Genomic DNA, 15,413 nt, shown 5'->3' with positions numbered 1-15,413 from the left:
GCATTTTATTTTGGTCACAGTCTTGTTTTATTAATGAAAGTGCCTTGTGGCATCTCACGTCTTTCTTTTTTTCAATATTTTATTTTCACATTTTTGCAGAACAATAAACAAACAAGACAAACAAGCTCAGACACAGGAAAAGAAAAAGAAAAACACACCAAAAAAACACACACACACACACACAAAAACAGACATCTTTGACATTTAGTATTGTAACGTGGTGCTACCAGCCCCATAAGGTGCCCATGTGCCTGTACAAGATATTATGCATAGGATCCTACAAAAGGGGTCCATGGGAAAGCATCCAGGTAAGCAGTCTATCCCCCCTAACCTCAGTCACTAGTCATTACGTGTCTTTGACTCAGGTAAGCAGTCTATCCCCCCTAACCTCAGTCACTAGTCATTACGTGTCTTTGACTCAGGTAAGCAGTCTATAACCTCTAACCTCAGTCACTAGTCATTACGTGTCTTTGACTCAGGTAAGCAGTCTATCCCCTAACCTCAGTCACTAGTCATTACGTGTCTTTGACTCAGGTAAGCAGTCTATCCCCCCTAACCTCAGTCACTAGTCATTACGTGTCTTTGACTCAGGTAAGCAGTCTATAACCTCTAACCTCAGTCACTAGTCATTACGTGTCTTTGACTCAGGTAAGCAGTCTATCCCCTAACCTCAGTCACTAGTCATTACGTGTCTTTGACTCAGGTAAGCAGTCTATAACCTCTAACCTCAGTCACTAGTCATTACGTGTCTTTGACTCAGGTAAGCAGTCTATCCCCTAACCTCAGTCACTAGTCATTACGTGTCTTTGACTCAGGTAAGCAGTCTATCCCCCCTAACCTCAGTCACTAGTCATTACGTGTCTTTGACTCAGGTAAGCAGTCTATAACCTCTAACCTCAGTCACTAGTCATTACGTGTCTTTGACTCAGGTAAGCAGTCTATCCCCCCTAACCTCAGTCACTAGTCATTACGTGTCTTTGACTCAGGTAAGCAGTCTATCCCCTAACCTCAGTCACTAGTCATTACGTGTCTTTGACTCAGGTAAGCAGTCTATCCCCTAACCTCAGTCACTAGTCATTACGTGTCTTTGACTCAGGTAAGCAGTCTATCACCTCTAACCTCAGTCACTAGTCATTACGTGTCTTTGACTCAGGTAAGCAGTCTATCCCCCCTAACCTCAGTCACTAGTCATTACGTGTCTTTGACTCAGGTAAGCAGTCTATCCCCTAACCTCAGTCACTAGTCATTACGTGTCTTTGACTCAGGTAAGCAGTCTATCCCCCCTAACCTCAGTCACTAGTCATTACGTGTCTTTGACTCAGGTAAGCAGTCTATACTCCCTAACCTCAGTCACTAGTCATTACGTGTCTTTGACTCAGGTAAGCAGTCTATCCCCCCTAACCTCAGTCACTAGTCATTACGTGTTGACTCAGGTAAGCAGTCTATCCCCCCTAACCTCAGTCACTAGTCATTACGTGTCTTTGACTCAGGTAAGCAGTCTATCCCCCCTAACCTCAGTCACTAGTCATTACGTGTCTTTGACTCAGGTAAGCAGTCTATACTCCCTAACCTCAGTCACTAGTCATTACGTGTCTTTGACTCAGGTAAGCAGTCTATCCCCCCTAACCTCAGTCACTAGTCATTACGTGTCTTTGACTCAGGTAAGCAGTCTATCCCCTAACCTCAGTCACTAGTCATTACGTGTCTTTGACTCAGGTAAGCAGTCTATCCCCTAACCTCAGTCACTAGTCATTACGTGTCTTTGACTCAGGTAAGCAGTCTATCCCCCCTAACCTCAGTCACTAGTCATTACGTGTCTTTGACTCAGGTAAGCAGTCTATCCCCTCTAACCTCAGTCACTAGTCATTACGAGTCTTTGACTCAGGTAAGCAGTCTATCCCCCCTAACCTCAGTCACTAGTCATTACGTGTCTTTGACTCAGGTAAGCAGTCTATCCCCCCTAACCTCAGTCACTAGTCATTACGTGTCTTTGACTCAGGTAAGCAGTCTATCCCCCCTAACCTCAGTCACTAGTCATTACGTGTCTTTGACTCAGGTAAGCAGTCTATCCCCTAACCTCAGTCACTAGTCATTACGTGTCTTTGACTCAGGTAAGCAGTCTATCACCCCTAACCTCAGTCACTAGTCATTACGTGTCTTTGACTCAGGTAAGCAGTCTATCCCCTAACCTCAGTCACTAGTCATTACGTGTCTTTGACTCAGGTAAGCAGTCTATCCCCCCTAACCTCAGTCACTAGTCATTACGTGTCTTTGACTCAGGTAAGCAGTCTATCCCCCCTAACCGCAGTCACTAGTCATTACGTGTCTTTGACTCAGGTAAGCAGTCTATCCCCCCTAACCTCAGTCACTAGTCATTACATGTCTTTGACTCAGGTAAGCAGTCTATCCCCTAACCTCAGTCACTAGTCATTACGTGTCTTTGACTCAGGTAAGCAGTCTATCCCCCCTAACCTCAGTCACTAGTCATTACGTGTCTTTGACTCAGGTAAGCAGTCTATCCCCCCTAACCTCAGTCACTAGTCATTATGTGTCTTTGACTCAGGTAAGCAGTCTATCCCCCCTAACCTCAGTCACTAGTCATTATGTGTCTTTGACTCAGGTAAGCAGTCTATCCCCCCTAACCTCAGTCACTAGTCATTACGTGTCTTTGACTCAGGTAAGCAGTCTATCCCCTAACCTCAGTCACTAGTCATTACGTGTCTTTGACTCAGGTAAGCAGTCTATAACCTCTAACCTCAGTCACTAGTCATTACGTGTCTTTGACTTACAACTGAACATTTAGGCCACTTTGTAGAAAATACTGAGATACATATTGTCTAATCACAAATCACCATTCAGCCTAAAAATACTGAGATATGATTTTTGGTCCATATCGCCCAGCCCTACTTGGCTCCTCCCCCATGATACAAGTGCTAGTAGCTTCGAATTTGGGAAGTAGAATTAACCAACAGTTTTAATGATTAGGTTTAAAGCCCAAAGCCAAATTTTATTTTCAGCATAGAGAATGGTGTTTATAACCCAATCACACATTGGAAACATTCCTTCACATCCTTCATCAGTATCAAGAAGAATTCATATTAACTACAACAATATCAGTGTTCAGTAATTATTAGTATTAGTGCTTACACATGGCATGGAACTAGAGGTCTTCGGGTATGCCCGACCCCCCGAATACCCGAGGTTCCGACCCGGACCCGGCCGGGTCTGGGTCCATTCAAAAGAAGTGCCTCCGGGTCTGGGTCGGTTCCGGTAGCGATTGTCACGGGTCTCGGGGCTCTGACAGTGAAATGCCGGGTCCAATAAGACCCGAGTGGACCCGGCGATCAGCGCTGATCACGAGAGAAACGCATCAAAACAGCACACGTGAGGCTTGTTGTCACAAACTGCAAGTAAATCCATAGAGAAAATAACTAGCAAAGGGTGTTCCCATCTGCAATGAAAATTACTTCCTCGTTTACATGAGGCGCATGTGACCACATGCGTACACATGCGCACACATGCGCCTCAGGCAAACGAGGAGGTGATTTTCGTTGCAGAGAGGTAACCCTCTTGCTGGCTCCTCTCGCTATGGATTTAATTGAAAATGACTTTCCCGTACTTTTGGATTATTATTCGATGATCGCATGGTGAGTACACAAGTCACAACATGTATGTGATTGTTTCTAGCTCTGTTGTGTGTGTTTTTGGGCGAAGGAACGGCGGTAGCATAGAGAGACTGCCACTGTACTATCTAACTAGCGTTAGGCAGCATCAACCAGGTGAGAATGCTATAACGTTAGTTAATAAAGATGCACAAAGTTTCATTTGATATACAACTTGTAGCAGTTAACAAGCAACTTTGACGTCGACACCACTAGTCTCTGCCTCGGTATTTCTCGGATCTGAACGGGGCCGGGTCTCAGATTTGTAATAATAGACGTGTCCACTCCGGGTCCGGGTCCGACATTTATCGGTTCTGAACGGAACCGGGTCTCAGATGTCCAATAATAGACGGGTCCATTACGGGTTCGGGCACAAATTCCCCGGGTCCATTAGGGTCCGGGTCTGTGATTTTGGACCCGTGAAGACCTCTACATGGAACCCTTTGAAGCAAGACCAGGCAAAAGAGTAGCGCAGGAATGATTCCAGAAGACCTGGATGTTAGCACTTCCAGCTCTTACGTGTGAAGGTCAATGCGATTTTTCTATGGGAATTTTGGTTAAATGCATTAAATAAGGTCTGTGGTTAACAAAACAGCTAAGTTTGTGTTCAGCAAGATGATCTTCACAAATGAGGACCGCTTTTATGAGTTTCGAAGTGCAAATGTTTTTTTTTTACGTGATGTTCAGAAAACGCTGACACTTGATTGACATAAAGATCGACCAGCCTGCTGCTGTTGAGAGCTGTCTTGCATTAGGTTACCATGACAACTAATGCTGCTTAATCCTGTTATTAAATTAAATGAATCCTGGTCCTTTTCCCCCCACCATGTCTGTTTCCAAGTGTGTTTGATCTGCCTTGCGTGCATTGCTATCCCGAAGAAAGGAAACGTGGAGAGGCACTTTCAGAATCTTCCAGAAATTCAAAAACTTTATTGACAAAAACCCAGCTGCCAATGTCTAAGTTAGTGTCAATCACGATGGACAGTGCACCTGCAATGGTGGGGCGGGCAAATGGCTTCATTGCAAAATGCAACGAGGACAACGCATTTCCCGACTTCCTTAACGAACACTGAATAAACGTACAAGAGGCCTATAGTTCTTGGTGCATGCTTAGTCAGCAAAACGAAATAATGAAAGAGTTGTCACTTCCCCTGGAGGTTTTGAACAGGAGATTAGCGAGGGCTGTCACAGTTCCATGGTTTTGACGAGACATCTTGATATTGATGTGTGAGATTGCAATACTAATCCACAAAATATTATATGTAGCGTAGTTTTATTGTTTTACTCTTTGATGTATGCACACTCTCCCCCAGGACAGAACTGCTGTCAGTAACCTACTGTACCGTACATCCCACTATTCCTACTTTTTTGCAACTGATAATTGCGAATTCAGGCGCGTGACATAATATAAACGTATAAAATTTACTCAAGCAGAATTTAAATATTAGTATATTGAGTAAGCCAAAATATTAATGTATACTGTTTCTTCCAAAGTAGAACATGACTTCCAAGATACACAAAAGGCTGCTTATAATGTACAAAACTATACATTAATTATTATTATTTTTTAATCAAAATTATAGAGTGTGAGGACACATTTTTTCTAATGGTTTAGTTTGCTAACCTGTCTATTTATGAGTCTACCATTTCATTTGAAGTGTTTCAACATCAATTTCTGGGTCCATGCAAGAGCAGATTGAGCTGTTTAAAGCACTGCAAAAATAATGTCAAAGTTAAAAATAACTTCTTGTATAATTGGTTTGAAAGATAGCAGGAGGCTACTGTGATTGGACTGCCGGCAGAACATGTTACACAAGATGTTTAAGTGATTTTATCTTTTCAAACTCTAAACAACCAATTCCCATTGACTTCATTTGTTTTGGAGAAGGCTGACATGTGGTAGGGCTAGCTAATCCACTGTGCCCTGTGTGGACATACAAAATCCTCTGAAACGTTATGAAAATTTAAAATACCCTTAACATTTTCCTATAAAAGTCATGGCAGAACCTCCAACATATTGACAGTGGACAACATGATAGGCCGATATACAATAAATTGCCAATATCTTCCTGATACATCAGCAAACCGATATCATCTAGACCAGGGGTGCCCAACCAGTCGATCGCGGTCTACTGGTCGACCGCGGACTGACCCCAGGTCGATCGCGAGGGGTGTCAAAAATCGATTATTAAAAAAATATAATCATAACATAATTTTTTCATATCATAACATAATTTTTTTTTATAATCAAATAAAATATAATGGTAGTACATGCAGTTGTTTATTTTAATAATGGATCATAATACAATGCAATTCCAAATGCACTTTTATTTTAAAAGTAGCCACAGTGAGAAAAAATAAAGTGAGAAAAAATAAATCATGTATTGGGGAAAAAAAGTGATGCATCGATTTAAGATGCATCGAGATGCATCGATAATCGTAATCGAATCGAATCGTAGCCCTCTGAATCGTAATCAAATCGAATCGTGAGGCCAGTGAAGATTCACAGCCCTAATGTCAAGTGGTTGTGGGACAACGAGAAAGTGTTGTGAGGTTAGTTACTGCAGGCTGGAAACAATGTGTGTGCGTTTGCGATGTTGAAACTGGACTGGTAGATCTCGGGAGGCTGGCTACTTGAAAAGTAGATCTTTGGTCAAAAAAGGTTGGGCACCCCTGATCTAGACCAGTGATTCCCAAACTGTGGGCTGTGGAGGTACTGCAGGTGGGCCGCGAGTGGTCTGTCACAACGTAAGCAAAATAATTCCATGATTTGTTTCGGGCATCTCCTTCATTTGTCCACAAGCTGTGTACGGGTTTGCAAGGGCGCTTGTAGCCTAGCTCAGCAGCAGCCATATACGCTGTGTCAAGAGAGCAGTGAATGAGGTGAGGAGGACTGGAGAGTAACCTCGCGTCACCAGGCAGGCTTTCAAAGGAGAGAGAGAGAGGAGAGTGAGAGGAGAGAGGGGAGTGGGGGACTTGGCACGTCCACAGGGGAGTTGAAGCAGACAGAGCAAGCTGCAGTCAGCTTTAGCTGCACACTGACTGGTCTGCTCCAGTCCGCGGACAAACAAACGGTGACACGGACGCAACGCAACTCATGTCATTTTTTAAAGTACCGGTACTAAATGAACGTGGTATAGCACCGTTTTTAACGGGAGGGTATCGCGGTACTGTTGTAGTATCGGTATACCGTGCAATACACTAGGAAAAAGTCAGTACATACACAAATCCAGTTTCTAAATTGCAGATGTGATAGTTAGAAATTTGGTTCAAGTTTGAACCAAATTTCAAAAATTCGCAGAATAGTGATCTCTCTTGGTCTATCCTACCTCAGTTCAAGACCTCACTGCTGCTCGCCTGCTGGCGTATACATTATTTTTTTCTCTTGCCAGAAACCATGACATAGTATATATACTGGATGTTGGACCAAACATACTGGTGGCCAGCAGCATGCAGTATGTTATCATGTGCACCACTCTGCACAATCGCTAGTGATCTATTCACCTTATGTAGCCATGCCCATTTGACCCGGTTGTGTGGTCGTGTGACGACTTCCGGCAAAAAAATAAAAAAAATAAAAAAAAATGGCTGTCTGCTCCAATATCATCTAACTCTGAATGAACTAATAATTTAGCCAATTGTATGTAACATACCAAATAAAAGCAAACGGCAATGTCTAAGAATGCAACGCCATGTAACTGGCTCGTTAAGTCTCGCATTCCAGGGAATTACGTTAACGTCTGCAGGTCTTATAAGACGTAAATGGCGCGAGCGCTCGGAGGAGAGAAGACTATCTGAAGCTTTCTTTGTTGGAGTCCAGGTATGTTTTACAAGAAAGTGCTCGTCATTGTCGACGATAACGTTATCTGACCTGGCTAACAGTGGATACTCTGCTTGCTTGCTGTGTACCGAGCTCAAAGTAGTAGGCTACGTTCTTTGTTTTACCCCCTGCTCTGTCCGCGACAAAAACAACTATCTTCTTCATGACGTTCTTTCATATTTGGCTCCGGGACCCGCCGGAAGTGTTAACACCACCCGGAAGAATTTTGCCCACCCCCGCGTCTGAACATGAGGTGAATAGCACAGCGTGTGACTCACCTCACACTTGTCCACCGCTGGCTGCTGCAGACAGTCTGAGCGGTTTGCTGCTGCAGCTTTGTGGCCCTCGTTGTCCCCGGTGCCCTCCTCTGAGTGGGTCCGGCTGTGGTTGGCGCGGTGAGCGGCGTGGGGGAGGCGTTGGGACGGGCTCCTGGGCGGGCGGGCGAGCTCCAGGCGGAGAGCCCGGTTCTCCTCCTCCACCGCACGCACACGCAGCTCCAACGCCTGCCGCTCCCCGACCACGCCCACCGCCACCGGAGACTGGGCTTCCAATGGTGACAGAGGGAGTGGCTTTACTGTGGGGTGAGACAGAGAGGGAGGAGTCAACCTAATGGAATAGCAACCTTCACCTGTTCTTACACTGTTGGGCATCAATTTGTGATACTCACTATAGACCTTATTCGATTGACGTCACTCACGTACGGGCACGCCCACCGCCGCCATATTGTCGACATAACGCAGCAGCTCTCAAGTGACAGCCTATGTGAGAGCAGCGTTTATAGGAAGCTAGCCGCTGTTAGCGTTACCTGTATCGTTCCAATTGTGTTCGGATGGTGACCTGCGTTAGGCATGGCTGTAGTAATGACAGCAATAAAGTCCCCGTGGTTTGTTTCTATTTCTACCATCCTCAGATGTGAAGGGAGCGAGACTGGGGATACGTCAGCAGCACAGGAGAGGTGTGTGGATAGTTAGGAGAGACAGGTGAAACTTTCTGACAGCTCCTCACAGCAAAGTCTGTTCACCTCGTTCTTTTGTTTATTTATTACAGGCATTAATGGCTGCCGTCGGCAGCATACAAATAACAACTGTGGGTTTTTTATTGGTGTCATTGCCATCGCTATTTTGTAATGGAACAGAAACGACAATAAGGCTGTTACTAGTTGTCAGCTGCAGCGCTGTGTGCGCGCAGGACGGTATGTCAACAATATGGTGCTGTCCAGGGTTAGCAAATAAGGTCTATAATACTCCATGAGTGACTTTGAGAAAAATGTATACACCACCAAACAAAAAAATGGGCCCAGAAAACCAAAAATTCCCATGACATAGTCATAGTATAGACCCTATTCACAGCGCGGCCATCTTGGGATGACGTCACCCGCTGGTTGGGAACGCAACGAGACTCTCATCCAAACCCCTGTCTGAACATGGGAGCAGTAGACCAAAAGTTTGAGTTCTGTCACACCAATTTAGTTTGATCACATCGATAAATGGGCAGATGAATGTGTACAGGATTTTAAAAAAGGGCTACAGCAACTGGATCGAGTCTTATATCCACAATATTCAAGGAAATGCAGCCGATTGTCTAAATTGTAAACTGTAGTACACCCTCGCACCACTGAGCACCGAACCGATACATCTGGCGCTGTGGAGCAGTTGAACCCGAAATGACACAGCCGAAGAAGGCTGTGTTTGAGCTTAAATTTAGGCACTGGCATGTGAATACATGTGCTACGCAATATTTGGAAATATCATGGCATCAAAATCTTGGATAACAATATTGTGTCGGAGGTGACACCTCTTAACAACTTTAGTAGCGCTAACATTGACGCTAGCGTTAGCACCTTCGCTGGCTAGGTTAGCATGACAGTGGTGAGCTCAGCCACACAGCACAACAAGCAGGTTGTGCATATATAATATATATAATATAAATTAACACAACTAGACAGCAAAGAGCAATGAGCAAATCACAAAATGTAACATATTAGGGCTGCACAATTCATCGAATCGATATCACAATGATTTGATAAAGGTCAAATGTGTCACAACATAGCATTAAATGACACATTGTGGTGCAGATTGAGATGCCCCAGCCTACAAAGTATATTCTCCAGATGTAAGGGAACATGCTTGTTTGGTACAGAGCCCATTAACACATTCACTGCCAGCCTTTTTTTTTTTACTGTAGGTAGCTTTTGCCAGAGGGTTTTTTTGAGGATTCTGGCTCATTTTACAAGAGCCAAGGATAATTTTCTGCTTGGAGTTTGTCAACACAAAGTTCACAAAAGTACTAATAGAATGTGTGCTTTCTCTGTCTAAAAGAGTTAGTTTGTAGAGTTAGTAGTTATGTAGATATTAGCCGTTGAGTACAGCATGGTTTCAGCGTCTGAGACAAAAAGCTGAGATAATCGCAGTTTTGTGAAATTCAATATCAAACAGTCACTTTAACCATTTATTTTTGGCATCAGTGAGACATCAGACATAAACAATATAGTTCTGAACAGTAATTTCCTCCATAGCAGCACCCGCACCCCCTCTCCTTACAACTCCTCCCTCCGTGGGCGTGTCTGGTGGATTTCAGCAGCGTTTGTCAGTCACAAGCCAGTCTCTCCTGCCTGTCTGAGCAGTGAGCAGCAGCCTCACTCTCTGGCGGCCCCTCGTCGGCGAGCGTGGATGTGGCTTAATCCGTTCTTGGATTTTCGGTTGAGAGCTTTGACGAAGCCTTGTGTGACTCTAGGCTTTATGCTGCGCGCTTCAAAGTGTGCTTTCCACCCAGTCCACCTTTGGAACCCCCCACCGCCGTGCGCCCGTGTGAAAGGTTTTCGCCTACAGTATGAGAATGAGGCTCGTTCGCTTCTGGGTCCTCGGTTGAGCTCAGCTGGAATGCGTGCGTTTCTGGCCAAACAACACTCAATAGTCTGAGCACCGTCGCCACTCAGTGGGTCGGCGGAATGGATTGCACACGCCCGGCGGCTCTAACAGTATAATAGAAGATGCAAAAGGGCCAGATCAACGATCCACCGTCAAAAAAAAAAAAACGATTTTTTTGACGTATCAATACGTCGCTGGCAGTCAACGGTTGGATTCTGCTTGACGTATCGATACGTCGTTGGCAATGAACGTGTTAAAATATATATATATTATTTTATTAAAAATGTTCAGTGAAACTGAAATACAAAAATATCTATGTAAAATTGTATCACACATTGCAATTGCAATATCTGTCAATATAATCACAATATGATTCTTTTTTTCATAGCCCTATAACATATATACATGAATCATCTCATGCAATGAAAATCACATTTCCCAGTCTTATGGTTTAAGTCCAGGCATAATAGGGCAGAAACAGGTCAAACCATTCGGGTTTGTTCAGGTAAATGGTAAATGTGGTAGATGGACTGCATTTATATAGCGCTTTTATCCAAAGCGCTTTACAATGTGCCTACATTCACCCATTCACACACCGAAGGCGGCCAGCTGCCACGCAGGGTGCTGGCACTGCCATCGGGAGCAATTTGGGGTTCAGTGTCTCGCGCAAGGACACTTCGACATGCGGACTTCGACATGAGGACCCAGGGATCGAACCACCGACCTTCCGGTTGGTGGACGACGCGCTCTACTGTACCTCCTGAGCCACACCCGCCCCAGGTTCCTACGTTACATTGCTGGCTTGCTGGGGAAACAGAGCAGGTCTGACTGTGGTTAGTCCTTGGATGGGAGACCACTTGGTGCTAATCTCTCAAGCCAGTCTATCTCTCCCACAATCTTCGAATACTCCAGAGACAGTCTGTACTTTAGCCCATTAACATTTGGAAGTTATCTTCGAAAGAAAAGGAAAAAAACACAAAAACACTTCAGACCGGAGAAAGTTCAATGGTAATCAACCAATCATGACACATGTAAACAAAACCGATGCAGGTGATTGGAGAAATTAGCGGATGCCCCGCCTTATTTCCACTAACCTGGTGCTGGAACAGTAATATCGAATGAACATTGAAAACTGAACATTGGCCCCACCCCACCCCCACCCTTATTGCACTGCTTCCTGCACATGATTGGTCTGTTCAGAGTGTTGTATGTGTAGCTGCAAAGAGAGAGGTCAAGACAGGAAGTGAACAGCATATCAACCTCTGTATATCATGATATGGTGGTTGATGAAACACACACACACACGCACGCACACACACACACACACGCGCACGCACGCACGCACGCACGCACGCACGCACACACACACACACACACACACACACACACACACACACACACACACACACACACACACAAGCACAAGCACTATATAAATCCAATCAGTAATAGTAATAGTAGCAGTATCTATAATTATTATACCGTATATAATTATTGATTATAAAGTTTGCCCTGAACATTTTCAGAATTGGAGCCATTGCACCATTTCCAGCAAATGGGTTTTCTCCCATAAAAAAAAGTCTATAAAGTCTCTAATCAAATACAAAAGCACAAGACATACAGCAACCGCTCATAATCCAATAACGTTTGTTATTATTGTCTCAACTGGTATTAAAAACGTTCCTCCTCACGTCCTCAACCGACAGTACTGAGAATCACGTCCTCAACCGACAGTACTGAAAATGGGCTTAAAGGACCACTAAAGCTGTTCTAACATCACAAAACCCCCAAGAATTAGAGAGAGAAAATGGGGTGGAGGAGGACACTCGTTAGAAATCCATGAAAATACACTAGATCTGAACTTTTATCTATGAGTGAGTACTGTTAGGGAAGATAGTGAGTAAGATCAAAAATAGGCCTGCAAATAATGATTAATTTCATTATCGATTATTTTCTCGACTAATCGATTAGTTGTTTTGCCTATAAAATGTCATATCATAAAATGATAACGATAACGTCCTCAAATGTCTTCTTTAGTCCTGACTAGTGATGTCACGGTACCAATAATTCAGTAGTCGGTACCGGTACTAGTGAATTTCCACGGTACTCGGTACCAATTTCGGTACCACGGTAAAACAAACAGACTGATATTTCTTCAACATATTCTCCTTTATTAAAGTATGCAACCATTTCCAATGAACAAATGGCATGTAGCCTTCAACTTTAAAACAAAACAATGTGCTTCTGCTTACTTCTTAAATTCAACTCTGTATGGCAGTGAGTGCAGACAGTGCAACACCAGTGGCATGTAGCCCTCAAGTATTGTTTATTGAATAAAAAATAAAAAATAAAATTGATACCCTCAGTACCATGCAAAAACAGGTACCGAAGTACCGAAAACAATGTAGTACCGAGTAGGGATGGGCATTTCTAGCAAAAACACTATTCGAAATTCGCTGGCCAAATTCGAATTTAATTCGAATTTCGAAAATAAATAAATAAATGTAATTTTTTTTTTTTTTTTTTTTTTTTTTTTTTTTTTTTTTTTTTTTTTTTTTTTTTTTTTTTTTTTTGTGAGTGAAATGTTGCATTGTCTCCCCTGATTCTAAGTCTACGGCTTTATTAATTAATATAAAAAGCTTCTGCTGTGGATTTTTAGCTCAAACAAGCATTGCACCACTGAAGTAAAGAACATGTTACATGACATTGACATTTTCGAAAATAAAAAACAGTTTTGACAATCATGAGTGGTTCATTAAATATTTAGTAGGCTCAGGTCTGAGTGCCAAAGGGGTGCCAAAGTCACCCCCTCTCCCTCTTCATGGGATTTCATCTGCCATTAATTTTTCCATAAACCTTGCTTAAAATGCTTATAAAAATTGTTTTACTTGCTCAAACCAAGCGATTTGACTATACTTAGAATCAGGGGAGACGATGCAACATTTCACTAAAAAAAAAAAAATTTTTTTTTTTTTTTTTTTTTTTCGAATTTCGAATTTCAATAATAAAAGTCGACCTTGATAATAACAACGATTATTCGAAAATTCGAAATTCGATGCCCATCCCTAGTACCGAGTGAGTACCGAAGTACCGAAAACCGTGACAACACTAGTCCTGACCAATAGTTCCCAAAAATAATCAGTTTTTACTGTCAAGACTAAAGAAACCAGAAAATATTCACATTTAAGAAGGCATTTAAGGAGCTAGAATGAGAGAATTTTCTCATCATCTTCCTAGTCTTAACAATTAATCAATTATACAAAAAAAGTTGTCAATACATTTTCTGTCAATGGACTAATCGACTAATTGTTGCAGCAGCTCTAATCAAAACGGAAATCAAAACTATAACAATGATAGGAGGAAGACGTGTGTATCCTGAGAAGTAAAAAGCATTACAGTCCAACATATTGTATATGTACCGTCATTAAAATGTTCTCTGATCACAACATGGCAGCAACAAGCCCCAGCGCCTGCATGCGAGGAGGCTTTCAAATTAGCATTCAGACCCAAGTGTTGATGCATCTCCAGCCAGGGAGTACACAGATACCATTCAATCAATACAGTCAGGACTGAGAGCAGGCTAACACATGCTCTGTGCATCCTGTTCAGTCAGGAGCAATTTCCTGCCCTCTTCTCTGACTGCTTCAAGTATGAGCAAGCAAGCCTGGATGTTTAGAGAGAGAGAGAGACGTCTTTAGAGAGAGGATGAAGCTCTCTCTCTCTCTCTGACTACATCTTCAACCTCAGCAGCAGCTCCCTAAGGGGAGCCGAGTGCCTTGGACCAAGGCCATTAAGGAACACAATGTGTCTCTTAGGCATTGTGGGAAACGGACAGCATGAGAGAACTATGGACGACGTGACACTATAGCAGGGAACCATAGCAGCGTTATAGCTCTTATTATCGATCAGTAGGTGGGAGATGGATGGCTCTGCACTATGATAGCATCTGTCATTTCAGTCTCGACACGCAGTTGAGCTTCCCCCAGTGAGGGATTCACCATCCCCTTCAGTGAGGGATTCACCATCACCTTCAGTGAGGGATTCACCATCACCTTTGACCTGGAGGTTGGCACAAGAAGAGGAATGTGGAGTGTCATTTTCAGAAAACGCCAGTAGGCGATTAATAAAAAAAACTGCCATTTTTGTTCACATTTAGCAGGTTTGACGAGTTACAGGCTTGAAATTCATCTTATGACTGAATTTGGCTTGGTTTGTTCCCTAAGCAGGTGTACTAATGAAGTGGCAGTATTTAGTTTTGCGTTCAGTTTGATGGTCCCCAGAAGCAGCCGGTATATACACGGGCCTTTCAACCATGGAGGGCCACTAAAGCCTCTCTCTCCGCACAACCAAAGCACCTTCTGGACTCCACTCCATCCGGGCTGTAATTAATCTGCTGAGTGGATTTGCTGTGCCTAATCCCACTGAACAGGGCTGAGTGTGGCCATTTGTTTGTGCTGCTCAGAGATTGCATATGTGCATCAGTCTGCAGGGCAGCAGATGCATCAGTCTGCAGGGCAGCAGGTGCATCAGTCTGCAGGGCAGCAGGTGCATCAGTCTGCAGGGCAGCAGATGCATCAGTCTGCAGGGCAGCAGGTGCATCAGTCTGCAGGGCAGCAGGTGCATCAGTCTGCAGGGCAGCAGATGCATCAGTCTCCAGGGCAGCAGGTGCATCAGTCTGCAGGGCAGCAGGTGCATCAGTCTGCAGGGCAGCAGATGCATCAGTCTCCAGGGCAGCAGGTGCATCAGTCTCCAGGGCAGCAGGTGCATCAGTCTGCAGGGCAGCAGATGCATCAGTCTGCAGGGCAGCAGGTGCATCAGTCTGCAGGGCAGCAGATGCATCAGTCTGCAGGGCAGCAGATGCATCAGTCTGCAGGGCAGCAGGTGCATCAATCTGCAGGGCAGCAGGTGCATCAGTCTGCAGGGCAGCAGGTGCATCAGTCTGCAGGGCAGCAGATGCATCAGTCTGCAGGGCAGCAGATGCATCAGTCTGCAGGGCAGCAGGTGCATCAGTCTGCAGGGCAGCAGGTGCATCAGTCTCCAGGGCAGCAGGTGCATCAGTCTGCA

General features: G+C 44.0%; 1 protein-coding gene across 1 annotated transcript in view; it reads right to left on the bottom strand.

Moving 5' to 3' along the window:
- The window catches only part of large1 (LARGE xylosyl- and glucuronyltransferase 1), a gene marked incomplete at both ends in the record, with an annotated part of 128,979 nt that overhangs the window by 78,138 nt on the left and 35,428 nt on the right, over positions 1-15,413 (bottom strand). Inside the window, one exon of the mRNA XM_083651639.1 lies at positions 7,761-8,056. Within this exon, the coding sequence (XP_083507765.1) occupies positions 7,761-8,056 (296 nt within the window). The remainder of the gene's footprint in view (positions 1-7,760; positions 8,057-15,413) is intronic.

This window comes from Poromitra crassiceps (assembly GCF_964638095.1).
Source record: "Poromitra crassiceps genome assembly, chromosome: 2".
NCBI classification, from domain to species: domain Eukaryota; kingdom Metazoa; phylum Chordata; class Actinopteri; order Beryciformes; family Melamphaidae; genus Poromitra; species Poromitra crassiceps.
The sequence above is the reverse complement of the archived record's forward strand: the minus strand, read 5'-3'. Positions and strand labels throughout refer to the sequence as shown.